We start from the raw sequence: 20,564 nt of genomic DNA on the forward strand, positions 1-20,564 counted from the left end.
GGCAATACGTTGTAGAAAAAGTTTACAAAATGGGATGTTTTATGAACATTACACACTAGCTGTGGTGATCATGGTGGGCCTAGTTTAAAGAGAACAAGACGGGCACTGAGCTATTATCATCAACTAGGGTTGTTAACTTCTCTCAATCATTGGCTGCATCACGGGCGTTGCACTCTATTATTATAATTCCAGGAATGTGTGTGTGTCTATTTATCTGTATGTCACCAAATTAACTCTCCGATTTCGAAATCACCAGATGCACTATGGGCACTAGTCAATGCAAACCTGCTATATTTGTTTTCATGTACAGTGGACTCCAGAATTAAGAGACTCCTGACTGGCAATACACAAACAATGCTAATAATATGAACAATATAATTATAGAAATAAACTCAAAATACAAGTTTTGTGTGTTTAATCAAGGTCTCACAATTAGGGGCACTATCAAAATTAAACCTGGAATAAAAACGCAATTAATTAAGTTACGTTTATCTAAGTCTTAGGGAACTTTACTGAGCACGCAATATCCCTTTGTCATCCAACACCATGAAGAAAACAACTGAACTGCCCGTTAAAAAGAGACAGATTTTCTTTTATTTGACAAAGACAAAAAACTTTATAAATCAAAATGACAAAGCTTTTCCATAGTCAAACGGTACAGGGAGAAGCAATTATGAGTAGCCGCAAATGGTCAACTAACAGTGCATAATTTAACAAACCATAAATCTTCTCTCACAAAATATGACTTTTCCGAGAAGCATTCTTTTTTTTATGGTCTGTTAAGGCAATTAACTAGGATCAGTCCCGAACATAAGAACCGACACATCAGTGATAAACAGTGAATCATAGTGAGTGGTCTGTAGATTGTTATGAGTTCATGGAAGGGGAAAGGGCTACTCCATACTACAGAAGCAAGAACAGAATGTCGGCACGGGCTGCACAAGCTTTTAACGGTAACTTTACCCGTGGCTGGGCAGGTACAAGCGGGTGACATTCAACTCTACTGTTCATTTTATTTATTACTAAAGAATACTGAAGAGCCATATAATTTACTGCATCCAAAAACATACAAGTACACTACGGCTCGTTGTATTTGGCCTTGTTTCTTTGAAGCCTGACCTGTAAAATAATAATGCTCTGGTTCTTGTGGGAATTGTTTTGGGATGGAAATTGGAAAACGTGGTATTGGGTCAAAGTTCAAACTATAAACCTTTTAACCGAACCCAATTTGCTCTTCTACCAGACCCAACTGAAATGAATGTGACTCGAAATGAAAAATGTAAGTCAATCTACAATCATCAGATCTACAATGTATTGTTTAAAAAACAGCTTTAGACCTACAGTATCCTTGATTAGCCATCTATTGTAAAGTGCAGAGCACGCAGCCAGCTAACTTCATGTTCATGTGTGAAACTAAAACAAGGAGCCATACTACAAATAGGAGTTCTGAATACCTGTGGGGTTTTATGTGACATTGCAGATTATATATAGAGATTTGCCTGCACAGCTGATCCTATATTTTTTGCTATAATGGTGGTATATAACCAGTGGTTTAGACAGATTGAATATTTCTGGGTGTGTAGTATATCTACAGGACCTTTCAAAAACTGTCAGAAGAATTTGACCACCTTCATACATATCATGGAGTGAGGTGAAGGAAAAATGTAGATTATGAAGATATCCGTTTGTCCTCCACAACTAGAAAAATTGTATTGTTTTTCTTTGGCCATTATATTTCCCAGTTTCTCCTCCCGCAGTGAGATTCATAGTTAATCTCTGGAGGACCAGTGTGCTCAGTATGACTGGAGATGGGACCAACAGATGGAGCAGGTTGGAGTCAGAATCCTCTCTCCTACCCCACTTGTGTCCCTGCAGGGATGACTGTAGGTGGGTGAATGGTACCAAGCTTGGACAGCTGGCAACTCTCCTGTTACTGCAGTTCATGTTCCAGATGTAGTCATCTCCAACTTGATGACTCCAAATTGAAATGTTATTTTCTAATTGTATGCATTTAAAAATGACCTATATGAGCACACACACTTTGTGTTGAAGGCCAAAGGTTTATTGTTAATCGGCCGTGACACGCAATTTTTCTAAATATTCTCCTACTTATCAAGTGAACCCTTTTCAAACACTTAAGTGAGTCATCTTTAGAAGTAGCAAACATAAAGTATAATCGGACTTTGGTCAATGGAACAATTATTTTGATTGTGTTTTCTTAAGTAGGTTCGACATGTCAGTCAGTATTTATAACAGAAACCAGTTTCAGAAATTCAGATAAATACGGGCACTGATCTACCTCAGTGTCCATTTTGAGATGTGGATAGCCTAGTCTTAGGCCTCTTTCATCGTGGTCAGGCTGTATTTACTCAGGTGAGCTTGGACTACTCACTTGAAGCCTGAGGCAGTATTTCCAGCAAGCCTCCCAGTCTCAACTGTTTCATGTACACTGGTGTGACCACAAACGGTAGAAGGTACTATGACTCAAAAGTTCAGCGAGTGAAAAAGCTCCTGTATAAAGACACAGCTGATACCGCTGTGACATACTGATCCCTGGGGGTGGTTACCAGACCTGGTGCGCATGGCTAACCGCTGAGGCACCGGGATGCCCCCACAGGATTTATAGTTGCCACCTAATTAATACCTACTTTCGTAACCATGAATGCTGACTACCATGTAACTTCTCTCAGGGGTTTAATCTTATTTACAAACATACAGCCATGAGGAGGATATCCACAAGCCTAACTGTAGGTCACATGCGACCTATGACCCCACCCTCTTCTTCACATACTCCAATAGGCTGTCCTGCACGATCTCACTGTGGAGGATTTGTAAAGGAGCATTCTTTACCAGCCAGCCCTGCACATACACATAAAGAGACAGACACAAGTACAAAGCAAAAACACACAAACACACAAGCAAACAACATGTGGAATCGGGTTAGGATTTATAAACTGTTCACGTTAACCACATCATAGCAGACCTGGGTGTCACATAGTGTATTTTACCAGGACAGTGTGGCGAATGCTTCCATGGGTCTTGTCTCCAGAGGTCAGGTACTGGAGGGACGTCCTGACAAAGTCCCTTGCTGTCAGGGTTACAAAGTTAGGCTTCTGGTAGCCGGTCATGGCTGTGGACACTCCGAATGGGGCTACTGTCTGATGTAAATAAATGAAACAAAGGTCCTGACAATGCTTATCTAGTACTATACAATACAACAATATATTAGTCATGATCATAGCATACACAGTAGAACCAGGACAAAGTCTTTAGTCGTTATCAGTATGTAAAGTATTTTTTTAAATGGTGTGAGGGAATCTGAACAGGCTCGGACAAGGTTGTGAGGAGGCAATATACCTGTATTAAGATTCCTTTGGCTTCGTATTCAGCCTGTAGACCCTGAGAGACTCTCTCCACAAACAACTGCAGGCACACGGACAGACGCACTCACACATTAGGTTTGAAGCCTTGAGTAGCTGTTTCTAGATCTCCAGCTGTTGTGTGAAGTTTTGAGTGGGGAGTACTAGCCTTTGATGCACAGTACATGGTGTAGAGGGGGGAGGGAACTATGGCTACCCCAGAAGAAATGTTCACTATCATTCCTTTTCCTCTGTGGACACGGACATTCAAACACAGACAAACACACAAACTGACATGATTATCAGGACAGAGCAACCTGTGTTTCCTATCAATGGATTGGCTGAACTAAAATAAAATTGCTTCTGACAAGCATTATGAGGACAAAAACCTCTGCTCCATGCCTGGGAGGATAATCTGGCTCATCTGTGTGGAGAATACAAAAAAAACTTTTGGAACGCTGGAACAGGAACCTAAACACAGCTGTTGCTTTTTATAAAAAATAACTTGTGAAGTGAAACATGAAGTGAAACAACTGTAACTGTGTTTTTACTTTGAGACCAATCTTCCTACCTGGACCATGGCTTTTACATTGCAGTTGATTACTTTAGTGATTCCCTACAAAGGAAAACAACCAGTCTCTATGTTAGGTCTTGAAGTGAAGGACAGCCAGGGCTAAGAGGGTCGGGGTAGGGGGGTGAAGTAAGGTGAACTTGTAATGCATGACAACATTTGTTATGCTGTACAAGTGTCTCCTCTCACCTGTTCCAAGTCTTTAGTCTGGAGGAACTTGCAGGGGAGATGACTGGGCAGGACACCCACGTTGTTCACTGAATGAGTTGATTAAACCGTGAGTAGGTCACAGTGATACATTGATTTAAATCTACTTTGGTAGCCTTTTTACATGTGTATTTAGGTATGCCATTCATTGACCTAAAACTCCAATGTTAAGGTTCTTCAGCTTCTCCTTGAGACCTTCATATATGCTATCCGTGGTGAAGTCTGCAACCAGGACATCAACCTTCTGTCCTGTGTTTTTTTCTGTGAGACCAAAAAGAACTGTTCAGCAGGTTTTATAGTTACAGTATGGAAAGACAGGATATATATCTCTAACACTATGGTATGATAATGAAAGAAGCATATGAGCTGATATCGGATCCAATCACCTATCTCGTTGGCAACATGATCCAGTTTCTCCTTGGTTCTGCTCAAAATGACTATGTTCATGCCTCGGCTGGCTAGCTGGTGGAGGTCAAAGATCAGGTCAACAGCGGATAACAATATCTTTATTTACGCTTTATTGGTTATTTCCCTATTGAAAAATATGCTAAATGTTGAATTTTGAAGTGATTAAATTGACATTAAATTAAAGGTTACATTTGCCATCTAGATTACCTCAAAAGCATAGGCTCTTCCTATGCCATCTGATGCACCAGTGACCACTGTATGAGAGAGAGAGAGAGAGAGACAGACAGAAAGACAAACAGAAAAGCTGTCAGATATACTGTATATGTCCCATTCAGTCAAATCCAGTTCTCTGCAGTGCCCATTCCTGGTACACAAGGCACTGATAGTCCAAAGCTCAGCTGATCACTGTGACCTCTCTTCTCCTGCAGTCAATCAAAACACTTTTAGGCTTCTGCTATCGCACTTTCTAGCACAGTGTACTCACACACACAGTCTGTCCCTATGCTCTGATAAAGAAGGTGGCAAAAATGTCTGTCTGTCTGTCAAACGTGTTACAATGTGATTATTCCATGTCCCTAAGTCATTTAAAGGTCTCAGTCTTTGCACTGCTGTTTCAATCTGACATTCAGGTATTCTGTTTGTGTCTGACCACTCTCTGGTGCCAGGCAAGTGTAAACACAAAATGTTTGACTTTAACAGCAAGCCAGACAAAATTGTGTTTGCGTTTGACTCAAATTTTGTTACACTTGGTGCATGTTCCATTTCTCGCAGTGTTTCCCATTGTGAAGCAACGCAATTAGAAATGCACCAGGAAACACAGGCAGATACACACACGTATAAGCATACCAAACACACAAAACAGACTAAACACACTGAAAATACAACAACACAACCACAGAAAACCAAACATTTCCCTTCCCCGGCTAAGCCAGCCAGAATCGGTAAGCTACAGTTTTCATGGCATCCATCTTAGAGCTGTGGACTTTGGCTGCAAGGTATTCAGCCTGAGCTTCTCTGTCATTCTCAGTGGCCTGAGAGGCATGTTTGTTAGGACTCCTTTGAGTGAGTCCACTCATTGTAATTCTTCCTCACCATTGCCAGCATCTTTAGCATGGTATGGGTCAAAGAGCTACAGTGGGAAGAGATGGGAAGAACATTCTAGCTACTGCAACACTGCTAACACGAGAGGCATGGCAAACTGCGGAGATACACACCACATAGACACATGCACATAGACACACTGATGCAGAACCACGCACACACAGATAACCCCCACCCCTTCAGCACACACACACACACAAACCGAAACGCCCACTCTCACAAACAAACCCATCCCACCTACTTCTTAGGATACTTGATAGTGAAAGGGAACATTCTGAAAGGGAAAACAAAGTCATGTCCATTTGGTTTCCAATGGGTCGGAGAGAATACTTACTGTCCCAGAACATACTGTTCTAATTGGCTTTTTTCCCTCCTGTCCTGGAATGGAATGGAAGAGAAGCTTAGGAAAAAGGTTGGCTCTCCATTGATGGTCCTTTATGTGGAAAGAGACACCCTGCCAGCAGTGTGGGAGTATTTAGTGGGGCATGTGTTTTCTCAAAGCTTAGGTACACCTACAGTATCTGTTTTTAGATATGTTGGCCTTTTCACCTAGTTCAAGTAGTGAGTGCGTGACGAAGCCTGATGTCAAGGCTCCCAGGGGCTGCTGTGCCAGAGGATGATATGGTCGATTGGGGAAATGATGACCATGTGTGGTTGCAATGAGTCACAGCATCACTGTGAGAGAATGCTATGTGTGTATAAGTTGTGACCTGTCCTTGAAGAAAACATATTAAAATGATATTGGTATCACACAAAAAATAAAATGACGAAGAGTCACCCACTCTCCTCTTCTCTCTCTCTGAGATTCTTTTATAAACTTGTAAAATTGATTTCCTGGACTCCAAATATCCCTAGGTTTATGTTACAATGACAAGCTGAACTTATAAATGTCTAGGAAATTTGAAATGTAATACAGATTGATTCCTCACTACATAGATTCTGATGAAGCCAAAAGTTGCTGCATTTAATTACAAACATAGGACTACCATGCACAGGCAATTTGTTATTTAAACAAAAATAACTTTTTTCAGCTATGTTTGGGTTAGAAGATCAGGTTCTTAATCTCCAGGTGTGGAAATTGGGTGTTACAGCAGCAGAGAGACAGGCGAAATGTAGAGATAAATAAATAATGAAAGAAATATAGACAATGGAGAAGTGATAAACAGATAACATGAACAATATAAACATATGAGCATTAAAAACTATATAAAACAAGATCAATAATAACATGTAAACAATGTGACGAGGGAAGGCTTTGGGGGATGGCATTGGCTTAGGCTGAGGGGGGGGGGGTTCTTAGGCGCTGTTGTGCAGCCTGATGAATTTTGGCACAAAGGAATGCTTGAAGTACTCTGTCTTGCACCAGAATAAAATACATTTTCTGCATGTGGAGTCTTTGTGCTGTGAAATATTTGAGCTATTTTATTTGGATTATAAATGACACACACACACACAAACACACACACATACACAGATGGATCAAGAGGTTGAAGTTCCCCCTTGTACATATCCTCGGATAAATGTGTCTTGAGCTAACTAACTGTTTCATATACACCCATCGGATTCATCTTACCTGCCCATTCTCCCATGGAGGTGAAGAAAGACTTGGGCTGTGGGAACCAAATTCTGGGGTAAAACATCCTGGCAAAGAGCAGTAATTTCACTCCATAAAATAAAACAACAGCAAAACCAAGTGAGACAAAGAACAACCCAATGAAATCCATCCTTTTGTAGGTGCTTCACTGAGTGGCTATGTTATTACCCACTGTGTCTCTCTGCTCCTACCAGACAAGTGAAAATCCAAGTTCATTCTGGAGAATTACAAACTAGGCCACTCCCATTCAAACACTCACACAACAGAAACACTCACACACACACACCATGGAGTATAACAGATCATTGGAAGAACCAAAGCTAACTATACAGAATAAATGAAGGAAGTCCAAAATTGTATTTTAACTGCAAGCAAAGACAAGTGCTGGCTAAATTGAGATATTTCAACGATTTAATTCAGGTACAAAGCACAGTTTCAAAGCTATAAGGCTATAAGAGACTTTTCTCAACAGACAACATGACACTATTCTTCAAATTAAAAGAAAAAGTTAGCAGAGAGAAAACAAGCAAATAAACAAACACTCTTAATACATTAGATTACCTCCCTACTACTTCCCACCCCATAACTGCCAGCACCTGTCTCTTTACCTATCTACCCCGAACACCACATAGGCTACTATACTGGACTTTGCACATTGCACACAGTGCTTATGCACATTTAATAAATGCTTTATTGTTTATGAGAATGTTTAATATAGCATAAGGATTTATTTATTTACAAATTAAGATTTAGAAGCTGGGTTCGACCTCTAGGAAACTTTCGAGAAGAGCAGGATCAGTAATTCCAATATGCCTGTACTTGATCCTTACAAATACACTTCAAAGATCATTTGAACGAGTCGGTGCAATAGGAGGATGTGTCGTCATCAACGAGCGTCTAGCTGTGTGCTCGTATGCGCGCCAGTGTGACAGCGTGTGTTCAGATTAGCTGAGACAAGCATCAGGTTAACTTTATCAACCGAGGTACCATTAACAGGTGAGTCTTAATCATGAGTAATTCATGCAATATATCTACAAAGAAGCGTTGGAGGATTATTTGTTTATATTCTTGCTAGGCAGCCTATGACACTACAGATTAGCCAGTGCTAGCTATGTAGCTTGCCATTCCAAATAAAAATTACTGAATCGTTTATGTGATGGTTACTTTTTTGTGGCATATATTTGGACATTCTACTTGTCACCAACAGTCTTCCCACATGAGGTCCAGAATTTGTGGACGCTGACCCAGCTTAATTTCGCTGTCATGTTGTTAGCTGCATGACTAACGTTTGCTTTTGTTTTGGCTCAATTAGGACAGTTTGTTGCTATGTTTTGCCACAGCTAATGTAACACATCTTTTAGAAGCCATGATGGGGAAGACAACATATCTACAAGACAAGTTGCACGGTTTCCAGACTGAAAAACATAAGAATATTTGTTTGGTTTCTAGATCAGATGTTTCCAAGTGAATAAGAACTAACCAAGAGGTTATGCTTCAGCTGTGCTATTCCCCAAGTGTCAGCAGGTTTAGAATCTACCCGTACCAAGGCCTTTCCAAACACACATAATGTACTGTATGAAAAGGCAACAAGCAACTACCAAGTCTTATGATTTTGGCAAATTGTTCAGAGGGTGCTTTTACAGGTCCCAAGTTAGTGCCTTCTATTCTTAGTAGCTACTCTTTCCTCCAGCCAAGTCAGTTGTTTCTTCTTAGACACTGATATGAAAGGCTATTTTCTACATTCCAGGCTAAAATTAAATTGCTCTAATTCAGTAGTGAACAGTGAGAATGATATTGTAGTGAGCTTCTTTGCGCCCTAGATGGCAGTGTTGCTAAATTGATTCATCCATCAATTCAGCTTTTCCCTATATGTCTTGATTCCAGTGCTCTCTTTTTATTGCCTCCTCCACAAGTGTTAGAATGGCAGGGTGCTTAAATGCCCTTCATCTCAACAGGCGGGTGGTAGCTTAAAAGCGAAATGGACCAATGTGGAATTTTTACGCCTTTCAGCAAGTTATTGAGTGCTTGACACAACATTACAGTAGTAGAAAGCAACACATAATCCACAATGGGTGTCTGATATGTTTGTATGAGAGTACATGCAGTGTAGATTACCGGGTTGTGGGAAATGTTTGTGTGACCTGTTTTTAATTAGCAGGTAACTGTTCTGAAGTAGGCATTAGGTTGTGGGCTGACTCGGTGTTGCAGTTTTAGTTATGCATGCCGTTTTTCAAACCTGATTGGATTTGGGGTGTGGTGCTAATGTATGCTTCCCGTTCTAGTCTCAAACGTCTTCATTCCCGAAAAGTCGTTGCAGAGCAAAGAACCTGGAAGTATGTTTCAAAGTTGTGGACCGAACAAGTCTGGGACCAACTTTGCTATTGCCTATGGGAGCTACGTCTCTCTTTTTTGGAGGTCTGCCTTCAAGCGCTGTAATCCGCGAAGGAGAGACACGGAACTCGCGGTGTCACTTCCCAAACCCCTTTGAAACGTAACAACACTTTCAGAGCTGGAAAGCAGGGCTTTGAGCGCTCTGACTGCATGATGGGGGGGGGGGGGGGGGAGAAGCTGTGTCAAAGAAGCCCTGTGTGGAGGTAAAGCCCTTTGTTGTCAGGCGGTCTCTGAACACGCACTCCTTACCTCACTGACATTGCCGCTACAGAGTGTTCCTCTCTGCTTTGAAAGTGTCTGTATGATTCGCTATGAAAGAGGGCGATGAGAAGAAGTAGCCTGCGATTTATAGATGAATAAAAGCAGGGTGACGCGCAGAGCGCGTGTGTGCGGGGTTGGGGGGGGGGGGGGGGTGTGCATTCTTGTTTTGACGCGGGTTTGAGGCACTTTCATGTTTCGCAGCTGTGCCTCTTCTTCCTCGGTGTCCCCTGCAACCCCGTCGTATCCCAGAGAGGTGGGTTCATAGCAGGAGAAGAGCTAAGCTCATTCGCTCGTCCACCCCCACTCCTCGACACGTTCCCAAACATCTCTCGGGGTTTAGTGGAGGCGGAGCGAGAAGCTCGTGGGAGGGCTCTCCACAATCGAACAGTCCTAATCACTGCTAACGTTCAACGTGCTCTCTACCTCACCCATCATCCTCCCCCCAGCCCCAGGTATGGACATGGACAGTGCCAGCACGGTGGTGCTGCAGGCCCTGACCCAGGCCACGAGTCAGGACACGGCCCTCCTCAAGCCTGCAGAGGAGCAGCTTCGACAGTGGGAGACCCAGCCTGGCTTCTACTCTGTGCTACTGGTGGGGATTCTCTCTCTCAGCCTACACGCTTAAACACAGAATGCTGACATAACTTGTCATAAAGGCTATGTCAAATGCCTTTGTAAAAAAAAAAAAAAAAAAAACAGCCTCGTACAATTATCTGAAGCTGGACTTTTTGGAGAAGTCGACTTGTCCTCTTAGCGCTTGATAGCCTGTCAGAGAGCCACTGAACTACTGGGCTCTTTTCAACAAAAAAAAGGTGGTCCTGTTTGGCTTCTCCAGAGTTAATTGGTCCACCTGGGCATCGTTATCATGACAGACAGGCTCTTTGGCTTAGTGATGAGGAGATAAACGATGCACTTGCTTGTTTGTGCTCACCGTGCGTGCATATCAAGCAGGTGGAAATGCTGGCGAAGAGGTGACTCCACGTCAACATGCCGCCTCTACAAGCGACGGAGGGCGAACGTTATGTAGACGAACATCAACGGGTCCCGACCTGTTACAGAGTTTTGCATGCTATCAAATATAAAGTAGCGCCGATTTTTATGCCGTGTTGGGATTGAAAATATGTTAGACAATTTAAAAGAGACCATGTGTGCGAGCGAATGAGTCAATTCGAAACTGTCTCATTTTCACTGTGTAAGAGTGACAGCCAGGCCCCATAGGACACATGCAAACTCAATTCCAATTCACAGTGTTTGTATGTTTGAAATGTGTATTTGTATTTTGGGGTAATTTGTGTGTGTGTGGGGAGTGTATGTGTGTTAACTGGACTTGTTTCTATCTGTCTCCTAGAATATCTTTACCAACCACCTGTTGGACGTAAACGTCCGGTGGCTAGCTGTGCTCTACTTCAAGAACGGCATCGACAGATACTGGAGGAGAGTTGCACCCCAGTGAGTAGCCTCTGTTTCTCCTACTCTCTCTATTAATGTATTACCCCCTGTCCGTCGTCCGTCATTCCTCTCTTTAGTCTGCATCAAACTTTTTTCTTTTACAGCCTCTCTCTTTTTGACCGTTTTTCTCATCTGTGTCGAATTCAATTGTGCATTCGGCTCCTGGCAGCACCAAAGCCAGTGTTGTCCGCATTTGCTGCTATAGAACTCGAATGTGCTCAGACTGCCGACGAGCTCATTGTTATTAAATCTAAGTGAATGAATGTCCAAAGAAGGGAGCTCTGTATCGAACAAGCCCCGAAAGGCAATTAGTTCTGCCTCAGCAGTCTCCAGCTTTTCTTTCATTACCTTTCCACCCTCTTTCGAAAAATCCCCACATCCTCCCATTTGAAAGTTGTGATCTTTCACGTAGAGGGCTTTTAAAAGTTTGGTATTTATTTTTTTGGACCAGTGTGAGGCAAAAGTCTCTGGGCAACGTAGCTCTAATTTGGTTTGAACGGGTGCCTTGGTGCCCCCCATAAACCTGATAAGGAGGCGGGCAAAAAAAAATGGAGTGAGGGAGTAAGGCTAATACTTGTCCATGAAAGACTAGACCCCCCCCCCCCCCCCCCCCTCGTTTGGAGAGAGGAAGAGAGTGTCTCTCGGCCCCGCCTGGAGTCGTTTATGCAGGTCATGCAGGGACAGGCGGCTAGCACGTAGCATTCTGCCATGTTCGTCTTATCTGCCTCCATATGAAAGCCCGAGCCTGGAAATTGGATCCAAAGGCAGAAGACGGCTGGTAGGATATCAGCTGGACAAGGCATTGGGCAGAGGGCAGTGCCACGCCTGGACAGTAGCACCCAGCCGATAGTGTTGTTCTATCTCATCACCCCGAGTCAGATGGAAGGTTGTGGAGAGAGAGCAGAAAATGTAATCAAAACTGGAACCCTATCTGTCTGGTCCCCCCCCCCCCCCCCCCACCCCCAGAGAGAGAGACAGAGCTGTATTCTGCATTAGCATGGCTGAGTTCTTCACTCTAGATCAAATCCCTCGACTTCCTCACTACCCCATATTACAAAACCCTCTCAATGATGGTATCTGTGTTTGTGTGCGCGCGTGCGCGCACCTTCTCCCCCACAGTGCTCTGTCAGAAGAGGAGAAGACGTCACTGCGAGCCGGCCTGATCACGAACTTCAACGAGCCCGTCAACCAGGTTAGCGGGGGCTCTACCGTCGACATGGTCACAGGGGCTGGGAGGGGTGGGGCTGGGCTTTGGCGGGCTTGAAGCCCACGACACGAGGTGACTCTGGAAGCGGGGCACCTGAGGACATCTGCTGAGACGGGAAGCCAGTTTGTCTCGGTGCCAAATGAGGGTCACTTCCTGGGCCACTGCAGGCCCGAGTGTCCTCTAGGAATCGGCTCTACTGCTTCAGGACTGATTGCGCACATATGGAGAGCGACGGCTGCTATTAAAACACCTGATGTCTCTGTACCCTTGCTCGTGTCGGTGCGCGCGGCTGACTGAGCGCGTGCGGCCAAGTCACGAGGAAACACTGTCCATATGCTGCACACAGCGACTATCCGTCGTTGTGCTGAAATGACCAGGGGCCTGGTCCGTGAGGGAGAGTTTAGAGTCTGTGAATGAAACTGATATAAGCCAGGCTTATTTGGTGAACTTGCTACATTGAACAGGCCCCTGGTGTATAACCGATGAACACAAAAACAATCTTATAGTTCTGACGAGTGCGTGTGTGAGCTTTTTCTATCAAATACGTCAGTGTGTCTCGTGTGTTTCAGACCTGTTGAATGTGTTTTGTTCCAGCTTGCTGTCTGAACTAGCCATCTATCTTCACACATACAAGTTTATACAAATATCGGATGAACGTTTGGCCACCTTTGCACTGTGAAGTGGCCGTCATAAGAAGAATCCCTCGCACACACTGGTCCATAACGCAGCAGCGTCTGCGTTATGGACAAGTCATAATCAGCCGTCTCCGACCCAGATCGTTAACCTCTCTCTTGTGTCGTGTGTTGTCAGATAGCCACCCAGATTGCCGTGCTGATAGCCAAGGTGGCCCGCCTGGACTGTCCCAGACAGTGGCCGGAGCTCATCCCCATCCTCCTGGAGTCGGTGAAGGGCCAGGGCGGCCTGCCGCAGCACCGCGCGCTCCTCACCTTCTACCACGTCACCAAGACCCTGGCCTCCAAACGGCTGGCCCAGGACAAGCGCCTCTTCCAGGACGTAAGCCCCTCTGGTTGTCTGTCTCTGGTCTGTCTGGCTCCCGGGTCTGCTGTGTCATTCGGTCTGTTGGGTGTGCCTTGTACGCAAAGACGCCGTGCGAGTCCACGCATGCAGTACTGACTCAGGCCGCTGGGAGGTGCTGCTTAGCTGCTCTTTTGGTCTGCTTTTGTGTTCAGACTGTGGTTGAGTCTGCCTGTGTGTGTGTGCTGTGTGTGTTTATATTTGTATTCCAGCCTGCATGTGGTTGCGTGTCTGGGAATGTATGTGTGTAATCATGCATGCCTTGCAAGCGTGTGTGTGTGAAAGAGACAAATTCGAGTGAAAATCCGAACAGATGCTCTGACTCCGAAGCGACACATTTGTCGCCCTCCACGTTTCTGCGGGAGATAAGAGGCCAGTGGAGACGGCAGCCTCCTTCCGCCAGCCGCCAGGCTACACGGCCCGTCGTTCATACGGGGATCTGACATCAGCCTGCCTTTAACGACACCATGATGAATTTAATTGCTAAATGATCCAGAAATGGCCTTCCGTCACTGTCTTGTATGAGGTGTACACACAGACACACACGCGCGTTACTACGACACTTGTCCACCATGAACGGTACACACCGATAAATATGAGAGGGAGAAATCCATTTTTCCAGAGAAACAGACTATTAGCAGAAGATGAGTCCTAGTTTAGTTCATCTTGTTGAAGGCCTTTTAACGTTGACCCGTGTCTGAGTTTCCTGTTCCTTGTTCTTCTGGATCTCGTCCGTCGTTCCATCTCTCATCCTCTCTGAAGTTGGGCCTCTCCAGAGAGCTCTCGGGTGTGCAGGTGTGACACTGACCGACAGAGATCTATCTTGTTTGGGTGACTGCCTCACCCAACCTTCCTACCTCACCCTCCTTGCATGTTCACCTCTTCTCTTTTCATAGTGCCCTCAGTCCCCTAACCTGCCCCCACTTCCACTCTCCCTGCCTCCCTGTGTCCTAGTGTCCTCACCTGCGACTCTCTGCAGTCTATGGACGGTCTGGGTTTGCCATTCCAACAGCTGAAGCTATTAATAATGAATAATGATGCCTCGTTTTGCCCTTCTCACCTCTACTCAACCTGTGAATTATTTAAACCTCTCGTTAGGGGAAGAATTTTTTAACCACTTAACCCCTGGGCAGGAGATTTGGCTGAGGTTGCAAACATATTCTCTTTTCCTTCTGTCTCTTTCTCTTCATCTCTCTCTGTCTCTCGCTCTCGCTCGCACTCTCTCGCTCTCTCTCTCTCTTGCTTGTTTCCGTCTTGTGCATTATCCCCATCTTTTGACGTAGGGTTATGTGTGTGCGTGCACTATCAGAGATGCCATTGTAAACACACCCACTTTGACAGTTCAGGGAGAGGGGTGTGGGGGAGAGTCAGGAAGGTTTAGAGGAATACATAGAGATATGGAGGTTGTGAATGTATTCAATTATATTCCGATGCCCTGCCTGATATTGAGGCTATACATTTGGCCGGCAAGTTCATCATGCAATGAATAGAAGTGACATCAGTGTTGGATGTGCTCACTCTGTTAGCACTTAGCAATGAAAACGTATGAATATGTGACCCTGGTTTGTAAAAGCACTTCTGATTGCACTGCTCTGAGCAGTGACATGAATCAGACAAGCATGCCAATCAGAGACTGTGTGCCCATCACTTTGGATCCCTCATCTGAACATGTTACCAAGGTTCTCATTTTCAGTGACTTTAACAAGGAATTGATACAGAATTCTTTCTGGAGAACTTTCTATAAGAGTTTTGCATGTGGTATTTAGTTAAAGCACCTTAAATTAAGAAGTGCCTTAGAAACAACGATTTCAGTTCAGTGTGTGGCTCTGGCAGAGGTTCTCCGGAACCCCATTAGTAAACAACATGTACTCTGTGGTTAAGAAATCGGAATCTGTGGAGACTAATCTCGTCATGTTGACTCAGTTATGTATTTAACACCTGGACCCAGTACATAACTGCAGCTGCCACTGAGCGACCAGCAGTCCCACCACAAATATGATCAAGGCCTAAAATGGGATTAGACATTTGCTGGAAGGATGGATGCCCATTTTGTACACGTTTGGCCTCTGGACAAAGTTTGATAGGAATGTAGCAATAAGATGCCAACTTTGGATCAGTATATATATATTTGTATGTGTAATCTAAAAATGCACTGTCTTGAGAATGTAGTTCTAATTGTGAAGAATAACATTTTGTCAAATTTAGTTTGTTGTTATTATTTTCTGATTCTGGGGGTTTGTGTTGCTTGGAAATGGATAACAGGATTGTCGTGTGCGTGGGGACAGTGTTTATTAGAGTTGTAGTTGACTGTCACAGGGGCGGCGATGTGCTAGTGTAGAGGAGAGACGAGGACGAGCATTTGAATGCATTTTGCATACCAATCACGAATATCAATATCAGTAAAGGGGCTGTATCCCTCTGCATGGGGTTTCGTAAACACTGGGAATGGTTTGAGGACATGAGCAGCCTTTCCCTCAAGAGCTTTGGTCTGTGAGTTCTGTGTGCCAAGTTGGGAATCGTTTTGATGTACCATGCAAGTGGAGGAAATTGTTTTCCTTTATTCAGTCAACTCTGCTCAATGGAGTCTGGAGAATATCACACACACACACACACACACCTTCACACCTTTAAATCAGCACTTCTTAAAACATGTTACATGGACTGGTGCCGATTAGTAAAATGTCAATCCACATTAAATTGACTGAAGAAAAGAATATACGAAAATCTCCCTTGAAGATAGTATTTTATGTATTTTTGTTGTGTATGCAGCTGAATTCGTTGTCCTCACTTGAGTGCATGCATGCAGATTCATTTGAAATGTTTTTGAAGTTTGGGGAGTTTTCAGCGTCACTCCTAGCCTGACGTTGTCATACTCATGATTCTAGTCAGAATATGAGTCTGAAAACTCTCCGTTAGGCTGTGACTATGGGGCGTGTGTCAACCGAGCTCGTAAAACAAATGCCTCTTCGCTCAATTGGATAGACCTGCAACCAATCAGAGCAACGTAATATGTTGTTTGTTGAAAACGAATTCAACCCAAGCGCTCTTTGGTGACGTTGTTGATTACGTTACTGTTGATCATCTGTCCATCATCGTATAAAGCCCGCCCTGACAATTTAATTGGTCCGAACAGCTCCTGTTCGGATATAGTTTTTCCGCAATCGAGCCCCTCCAGACCCAACTTCCCGACCAAAGTTTGTGGGTGGGGATAAGTTGGGCTGGCAGTCAGGCTACGTCACTCCACAAATCAAATCAAATTTGATTTGTATAGCCCTTTTTGCATGCAAGCATGTCACAGACGGCTTCACATACGCCCATAGAACTGCCCCTCAACCAACCTAAACCCTCAAGGAAGACAAGGAAAAACTCCCAGAAAAACTCCCAATGGAAGAAACCTTGGGAGGAGCAATTCAGAGAGGGATCCCCCTCCACCCAGGAGTTCTTGTTCTTGATCCGTGAAGGGCCTTCTAACGTGGATCTGAGGAAGACCCACTGTGGTGTTTATGGGTAGATGGGACTTATATTGCTGTTGCAAGGTGTTTAGAAAGCAGAACTGGGCACCTCAGTGAGGCACAGGACCTTTTGCCTTTTCCGAAAAGGAGTTTTTTGATGGAAGGGCTGTGTTGTGGATTTTTTAAGGAGAATCATTCGATTGTTAAACTGAATTATAAAGTCAAGTTTATTAAACAGCACAACCATTACACCAAGATAACGATCTTCGACACACAAACATCCGACACTAACACCAAACCACCTGGCCGTGAATCAGATGGGATCAAAAGTAGCACACGCCCAAACAGCATCTCACAAGTTCTGATCTCCATACAGCTCCTTCTAACACACAGACAAGTTCCTACTACATCTAGCATTCTAGAGTGGAACCGGAGAATCCAGCAGACATCAGCACTACTCCGCTGATGGTCTTGAACTCCCAAAGAACATCCTACCATAAAGACCTTTTAGCACACAGTTCTCGAAAGTCATTAGTCCATCCACAATTACAATAGACATGCAGCTGTCCCATGTCTCTTCTGTCATTGGCCCACTCCCTAAAATAACACAATCATTCAGTACAATCAGAGTTGAAACAACAGTCCTTCAGACCCCACTGTCCCAAAGCGTCAAATAAAACACCCAAACTGAAGGTCTCCAAGTCAGGCAGTCCTAAAACTCCAGAAGTCCTCTACCCAAGGTCAAACTGTCTTTTGCTCGATGACCAACCTCAAAAGTAATCAAACCAATCTACCACAAGCAAACCCCCAAAATGTTTGTGATCATCAACACCTTACAGTCCTTTGAACTCTTAAGAAGACTCTTAACTCTTAAGAAGACTTAATTATCTCCCCTTCCTGTATACAGCAAAAGTTGTCACCACATTTGTCTCTTTTAATGGAGAACACAGGAGCCTAAAAATCGAATCATACAAAAACCCCATTCATTTGACATACAACCTAAAATGCCATAACAGGCTGGTAGTTGTGTTGGTCATGTTATTGACTGGCTGCTGGGTTAGTAAACGGTTTGTAGCGTGCTTGGTGAGCTAGTGGGGATTTAGAAAACTAGAAAGTAACCATTTGCACACGGTTGCTAAATGGTTGTGCTGGGCTGAAGGTTGGTTGGTTAAATGTGCTGTGCAGCTTTTAGGATCCCCGGTAGTCAACCTTGGGGCAGTTTAGGCTTAGTTCTTTTAACCTGCACTGTGTTCCTATCACAGTCTAAAAGACTGGCATCCCAAATGAGGGTCATCAAATGCTCAGTATTTATCTTTTGGACATTCCTGGCACATATTTTCTGTAATTACCTATTTGATTATCAGACAGGGGATACGTTTGTAATAATGGGATTAATTGAATATGAGGCCATCTATTAGGAAAGTATTAGCCTAAGCCATGAAAGAGGGATAAAGGAATGAAAGACGAATCATTAAGCTAAGTACAACAGACGTTAATGCGTTTTAACGGATGAAATGGATGTCGTTTCAAAGTTACACCAAAAAAATGCCTCCATTTGTCTGATGAAGGTGTGCCACTTCATTTGATAGCACATCAAACTGCCACCCCCCTTTACCAATGGAAATGACTTTTGTATTCAAGCTCAAATTGTGTTCTCGTATTATGAATGCATGCATGGCTGACACGCACCTGATGTTATTGAGATTAAGGCCCCTTCGGAACACTGTGTATTCTCACTCACTACAGTTCTCAAATAGACACAAGCACGCCGACAAACACGCCGACAAACACGCCATTAGAAATACACTCGAACAGTCAAGCTCGCATACTTGCATGCTGCACACATGCACAGACTCACCCACCCACCGAGTGGCCTGATTAAAGGTTAAATGAATGTGATTTCTGCTTGATTGCACAAAGTATAGAGGGATCACTTATTTACTCTCTGCATGGCAGGCCCAGAGACACAATCTCCTGTGGTTGACTGGAATAGTGCAGGGGGGGTGGTGGTGGAGGGGGGGGTGTCGCGATGAGACGGAGAGAAGAGGGAACGGGGCTCTTCTAAAGTATTAAAGGCTTTCGTCTGTGCAAGCGTCATTTGAATAATGAGGCTTCTTACCTTCAGAGAGGAGAAATGGACGTCTTTCATATCCAATTCATTTTTGATCAGACAGACCTGCCTTCATTCGAATCCAGGGATAACACGAGCCCATTCGGGCCCCTCTTTCATTCTTTCTCAATCCCAGTTTTGCATTTCTCTCTCTTCCGTTGCTCAAATTCCTCTCTTTTCCCGCTATTTCTATTCTAATCTTTCAAAGGCTGTTTGCGGTGATAGGATGATACGAGGTGTGAAAGAGACCCAGCCCTTTTCCCCTTTTCATCACTATGTTTCCAGCGAATGATTAGAGAGAAATAGAAAGAGGGAGCCCACCTTGACAAACAGCCAGGCTATCTGGATAAAATGCACCCTTTTAACCTAGCACAAAGCATAAACACCCGCATGCACAAACAGGACTTTCTTTGGTGCCTTTGTGTTTTGTACAACTGAAGAAAGTCGAAATTACTTCAATGAGGAGTCGCTTTTAAATCCTTTCATGTTTTATCCATCAAGAACTACAAATGGCGACAATCTCCAAGAATTCTTAAAAAAGTTTCACTGGGTTAAATCGTTTAAACTTTCCGCAGTTAATATTAAAGCTGCCTGCATAAAAAGATTTTGCTTGTGCTGAGACAGTGTTTGTGTTGTTCCCTAGGGGTCTGATCACTTATTATAGCCTATAGTATAGGCAGTAACAGGCGAAGATGCCATAGGCCCCATAGCGTCTTGAGACTGGATGGGTGGAAAGAATGGATGGCGCTCATAGGAATTATGCAAATGAAGCAATCAAATCCGGTAACTGAAGAAGAATTGAGTCTGTTATTCATCGCATGTCCACAAAGCACACTGGAGAAGCTTGTCTGATAAATTGAGTGTCACATCGTGTATAATGTGTCAATTTTATATGCCGTGAGCATTGCATTTTGAAAAAGGAGTACAAAAAAGCCCATATAATGTTACTGCAGCCGTTCCATTCTGAATGGTAAATGGCAGTGACATTTCAAAGATGGACGAGAAGGAAGATCCTTGTTCGAATTGTAGAGGTGTCATCTGCGAGATAAACAGGCACTTGAAGCAGGCACAAGATGACTGGAGAAGACTCAAAAGATGGAGGACCAAGGTGTCTCTAAGATTTGTTTGAGTGATTCATGTTATTTTAAAAACGTACATAACTTTGCACACTCTGCCCTGCTGTGTCTATCTATCTGGATTTGGCATATAGGCCCTGGGGCAAAAGGGAGTGTTGGTTAACGGATAAGGACCAAGATGACGTTTGACGAATGGCTAGATGGGTAGAGTTCCCGAGAACATAACTGAGGGCTACATAAAATCCTTCCTGGTTGTAATTGACTGATTTCGACTAACTTTGTCTTCTTGATGGTGCCCTTTTTTCCAGGGCTGTGGTGTAGTGGCAGCTAAAAGATGCGGGAA

General features: G+C 43.9%; 2 protein-coding genes across 5 annotated transcripts in view; one reads left to right on the top strand and one right to left on the bottom strand.

Annotated features, from left to right (window-relative positions):
- Window positions 1–574: 574 nt before the first annotated feature.
- On the bottom strand, window positions 575–7,436 carry hsd17b3 (hydroxysteroid (17-beta) dehydrogenase 3). Of its 3 annotated transcripts, XM_047048726.1 has the most exons (12): window positions 7,220–7,373; window positions 5,981–6,024; window positions 4,753–4,799; window positions 4,524–4,599; window positions 4,291–4,398; window positions 4,120–4,187; window positions 3,931–3,975; window positions 3,749–3,783; window positions 3,529–3,610; window positions 3,358–3,423; window positions 3,009–3,158; window positions 575–2,859 (listed from the first exon to the last, which is right to left on the bottom strand). In XM_047048726.1, exons 2-12 carry the CDS (start codon window positions 5,991–5,993, stop codon window positions 2,764–2,766), a joined length of 786 nt encoding a protein of 261 aa, XP_046904682.1. In that variant the 5' UTR covers window positions 5,994–6,024; window positions 7,220–7,373; the 3' UTR covers window positions 575–2,763. The 3 variants fall into 3 exon arrangements, with proteins under 3 accessions (XP_046904682.1, XP_046904681.1, XP_046904683.1); XM_047048725.1 differs by lacking the exon at window positions 5,981–6,024 and having other exon boundaries at window positions 7,220–7,436; XM_047048727.1 differs by lacking the exon at window positions 5,981–6,024 and having other exon boundaries at window positions 4,524–4,595; window positions 7,220–7,263.
- A 707-nt stretch (window positions 7,437–8,143) lies between these two features.
- The window catches only part of ipo11 (importin 11), a 75,721-nt gene continuing 63,300 nt past the window's right edge, over window positions 8,144–20,564 (top strand). For both annotated transcript variants that reach the window (XM_047048346.1, XM_047048347.1), the window contains exons 1-5: window positions 8,144–8,236; window positions 10,339–10,484; window positions 11,241–11,341; window positions 12,461–12,533; window positions 13,359–13,562. In XM_047048346.1, the coding sequence (XP_046904302.1) occupies window positions 10,347–10,484; window positions 11,241–11,341; window positions 12,461–12,533; window positions 13,359–13,562 (516 nt within the window). In that variant the 5' untranslated portion in view covers window positions 8,144–8,236; window positions 10,339–10,346. The remainder of the gene's footprint in view (window positions 8,237–10,338; window positions 10,485–11,240; window positions 11,342–12,460; window positions 12,534–13,358; window positions 13,563–20,564) is intronic.

This window comes from Hypomesus transpacificus, chromosome 24 (assembly GCF_021917145.1).
Source record: "Hypomesus transpacificus isolate Combined female chromosome 24, fHypTra1, whole genome shotgun sequence".
Lineage (NCBI taxonomy): Eukaryota > Metazoa > Chordata > Actinopteri > Osmeriformes > Osmeridae > Hypomesus > Hypomesus transpacificus.

Excerpts from the sequence above, each read along its gene's own strand:
- hsd17b3 (XM_047048725.1), bottom strand. The coding sequence starts at position 7,370 with ATGGATTTCATTGGGTTGTTCTTTGTCTCACTTGGTTTTGCTGTTGTT. Across the intron at positions 4,800-7,219 it reads CTCCATGGGAGAATGGGCAG|TGGTCACTGGTGCATCAGAT; the intron begins GTAAGATGAATC and ends TCTCTCATACAG. Across the intron at positions 3,159-3,357 it reads CCAAAGGAATCTTAATACAG|ACAGTAGCCCCATTCGGAGT; the intron begins GTATATTGCCTC and ends TATTTACATCAG.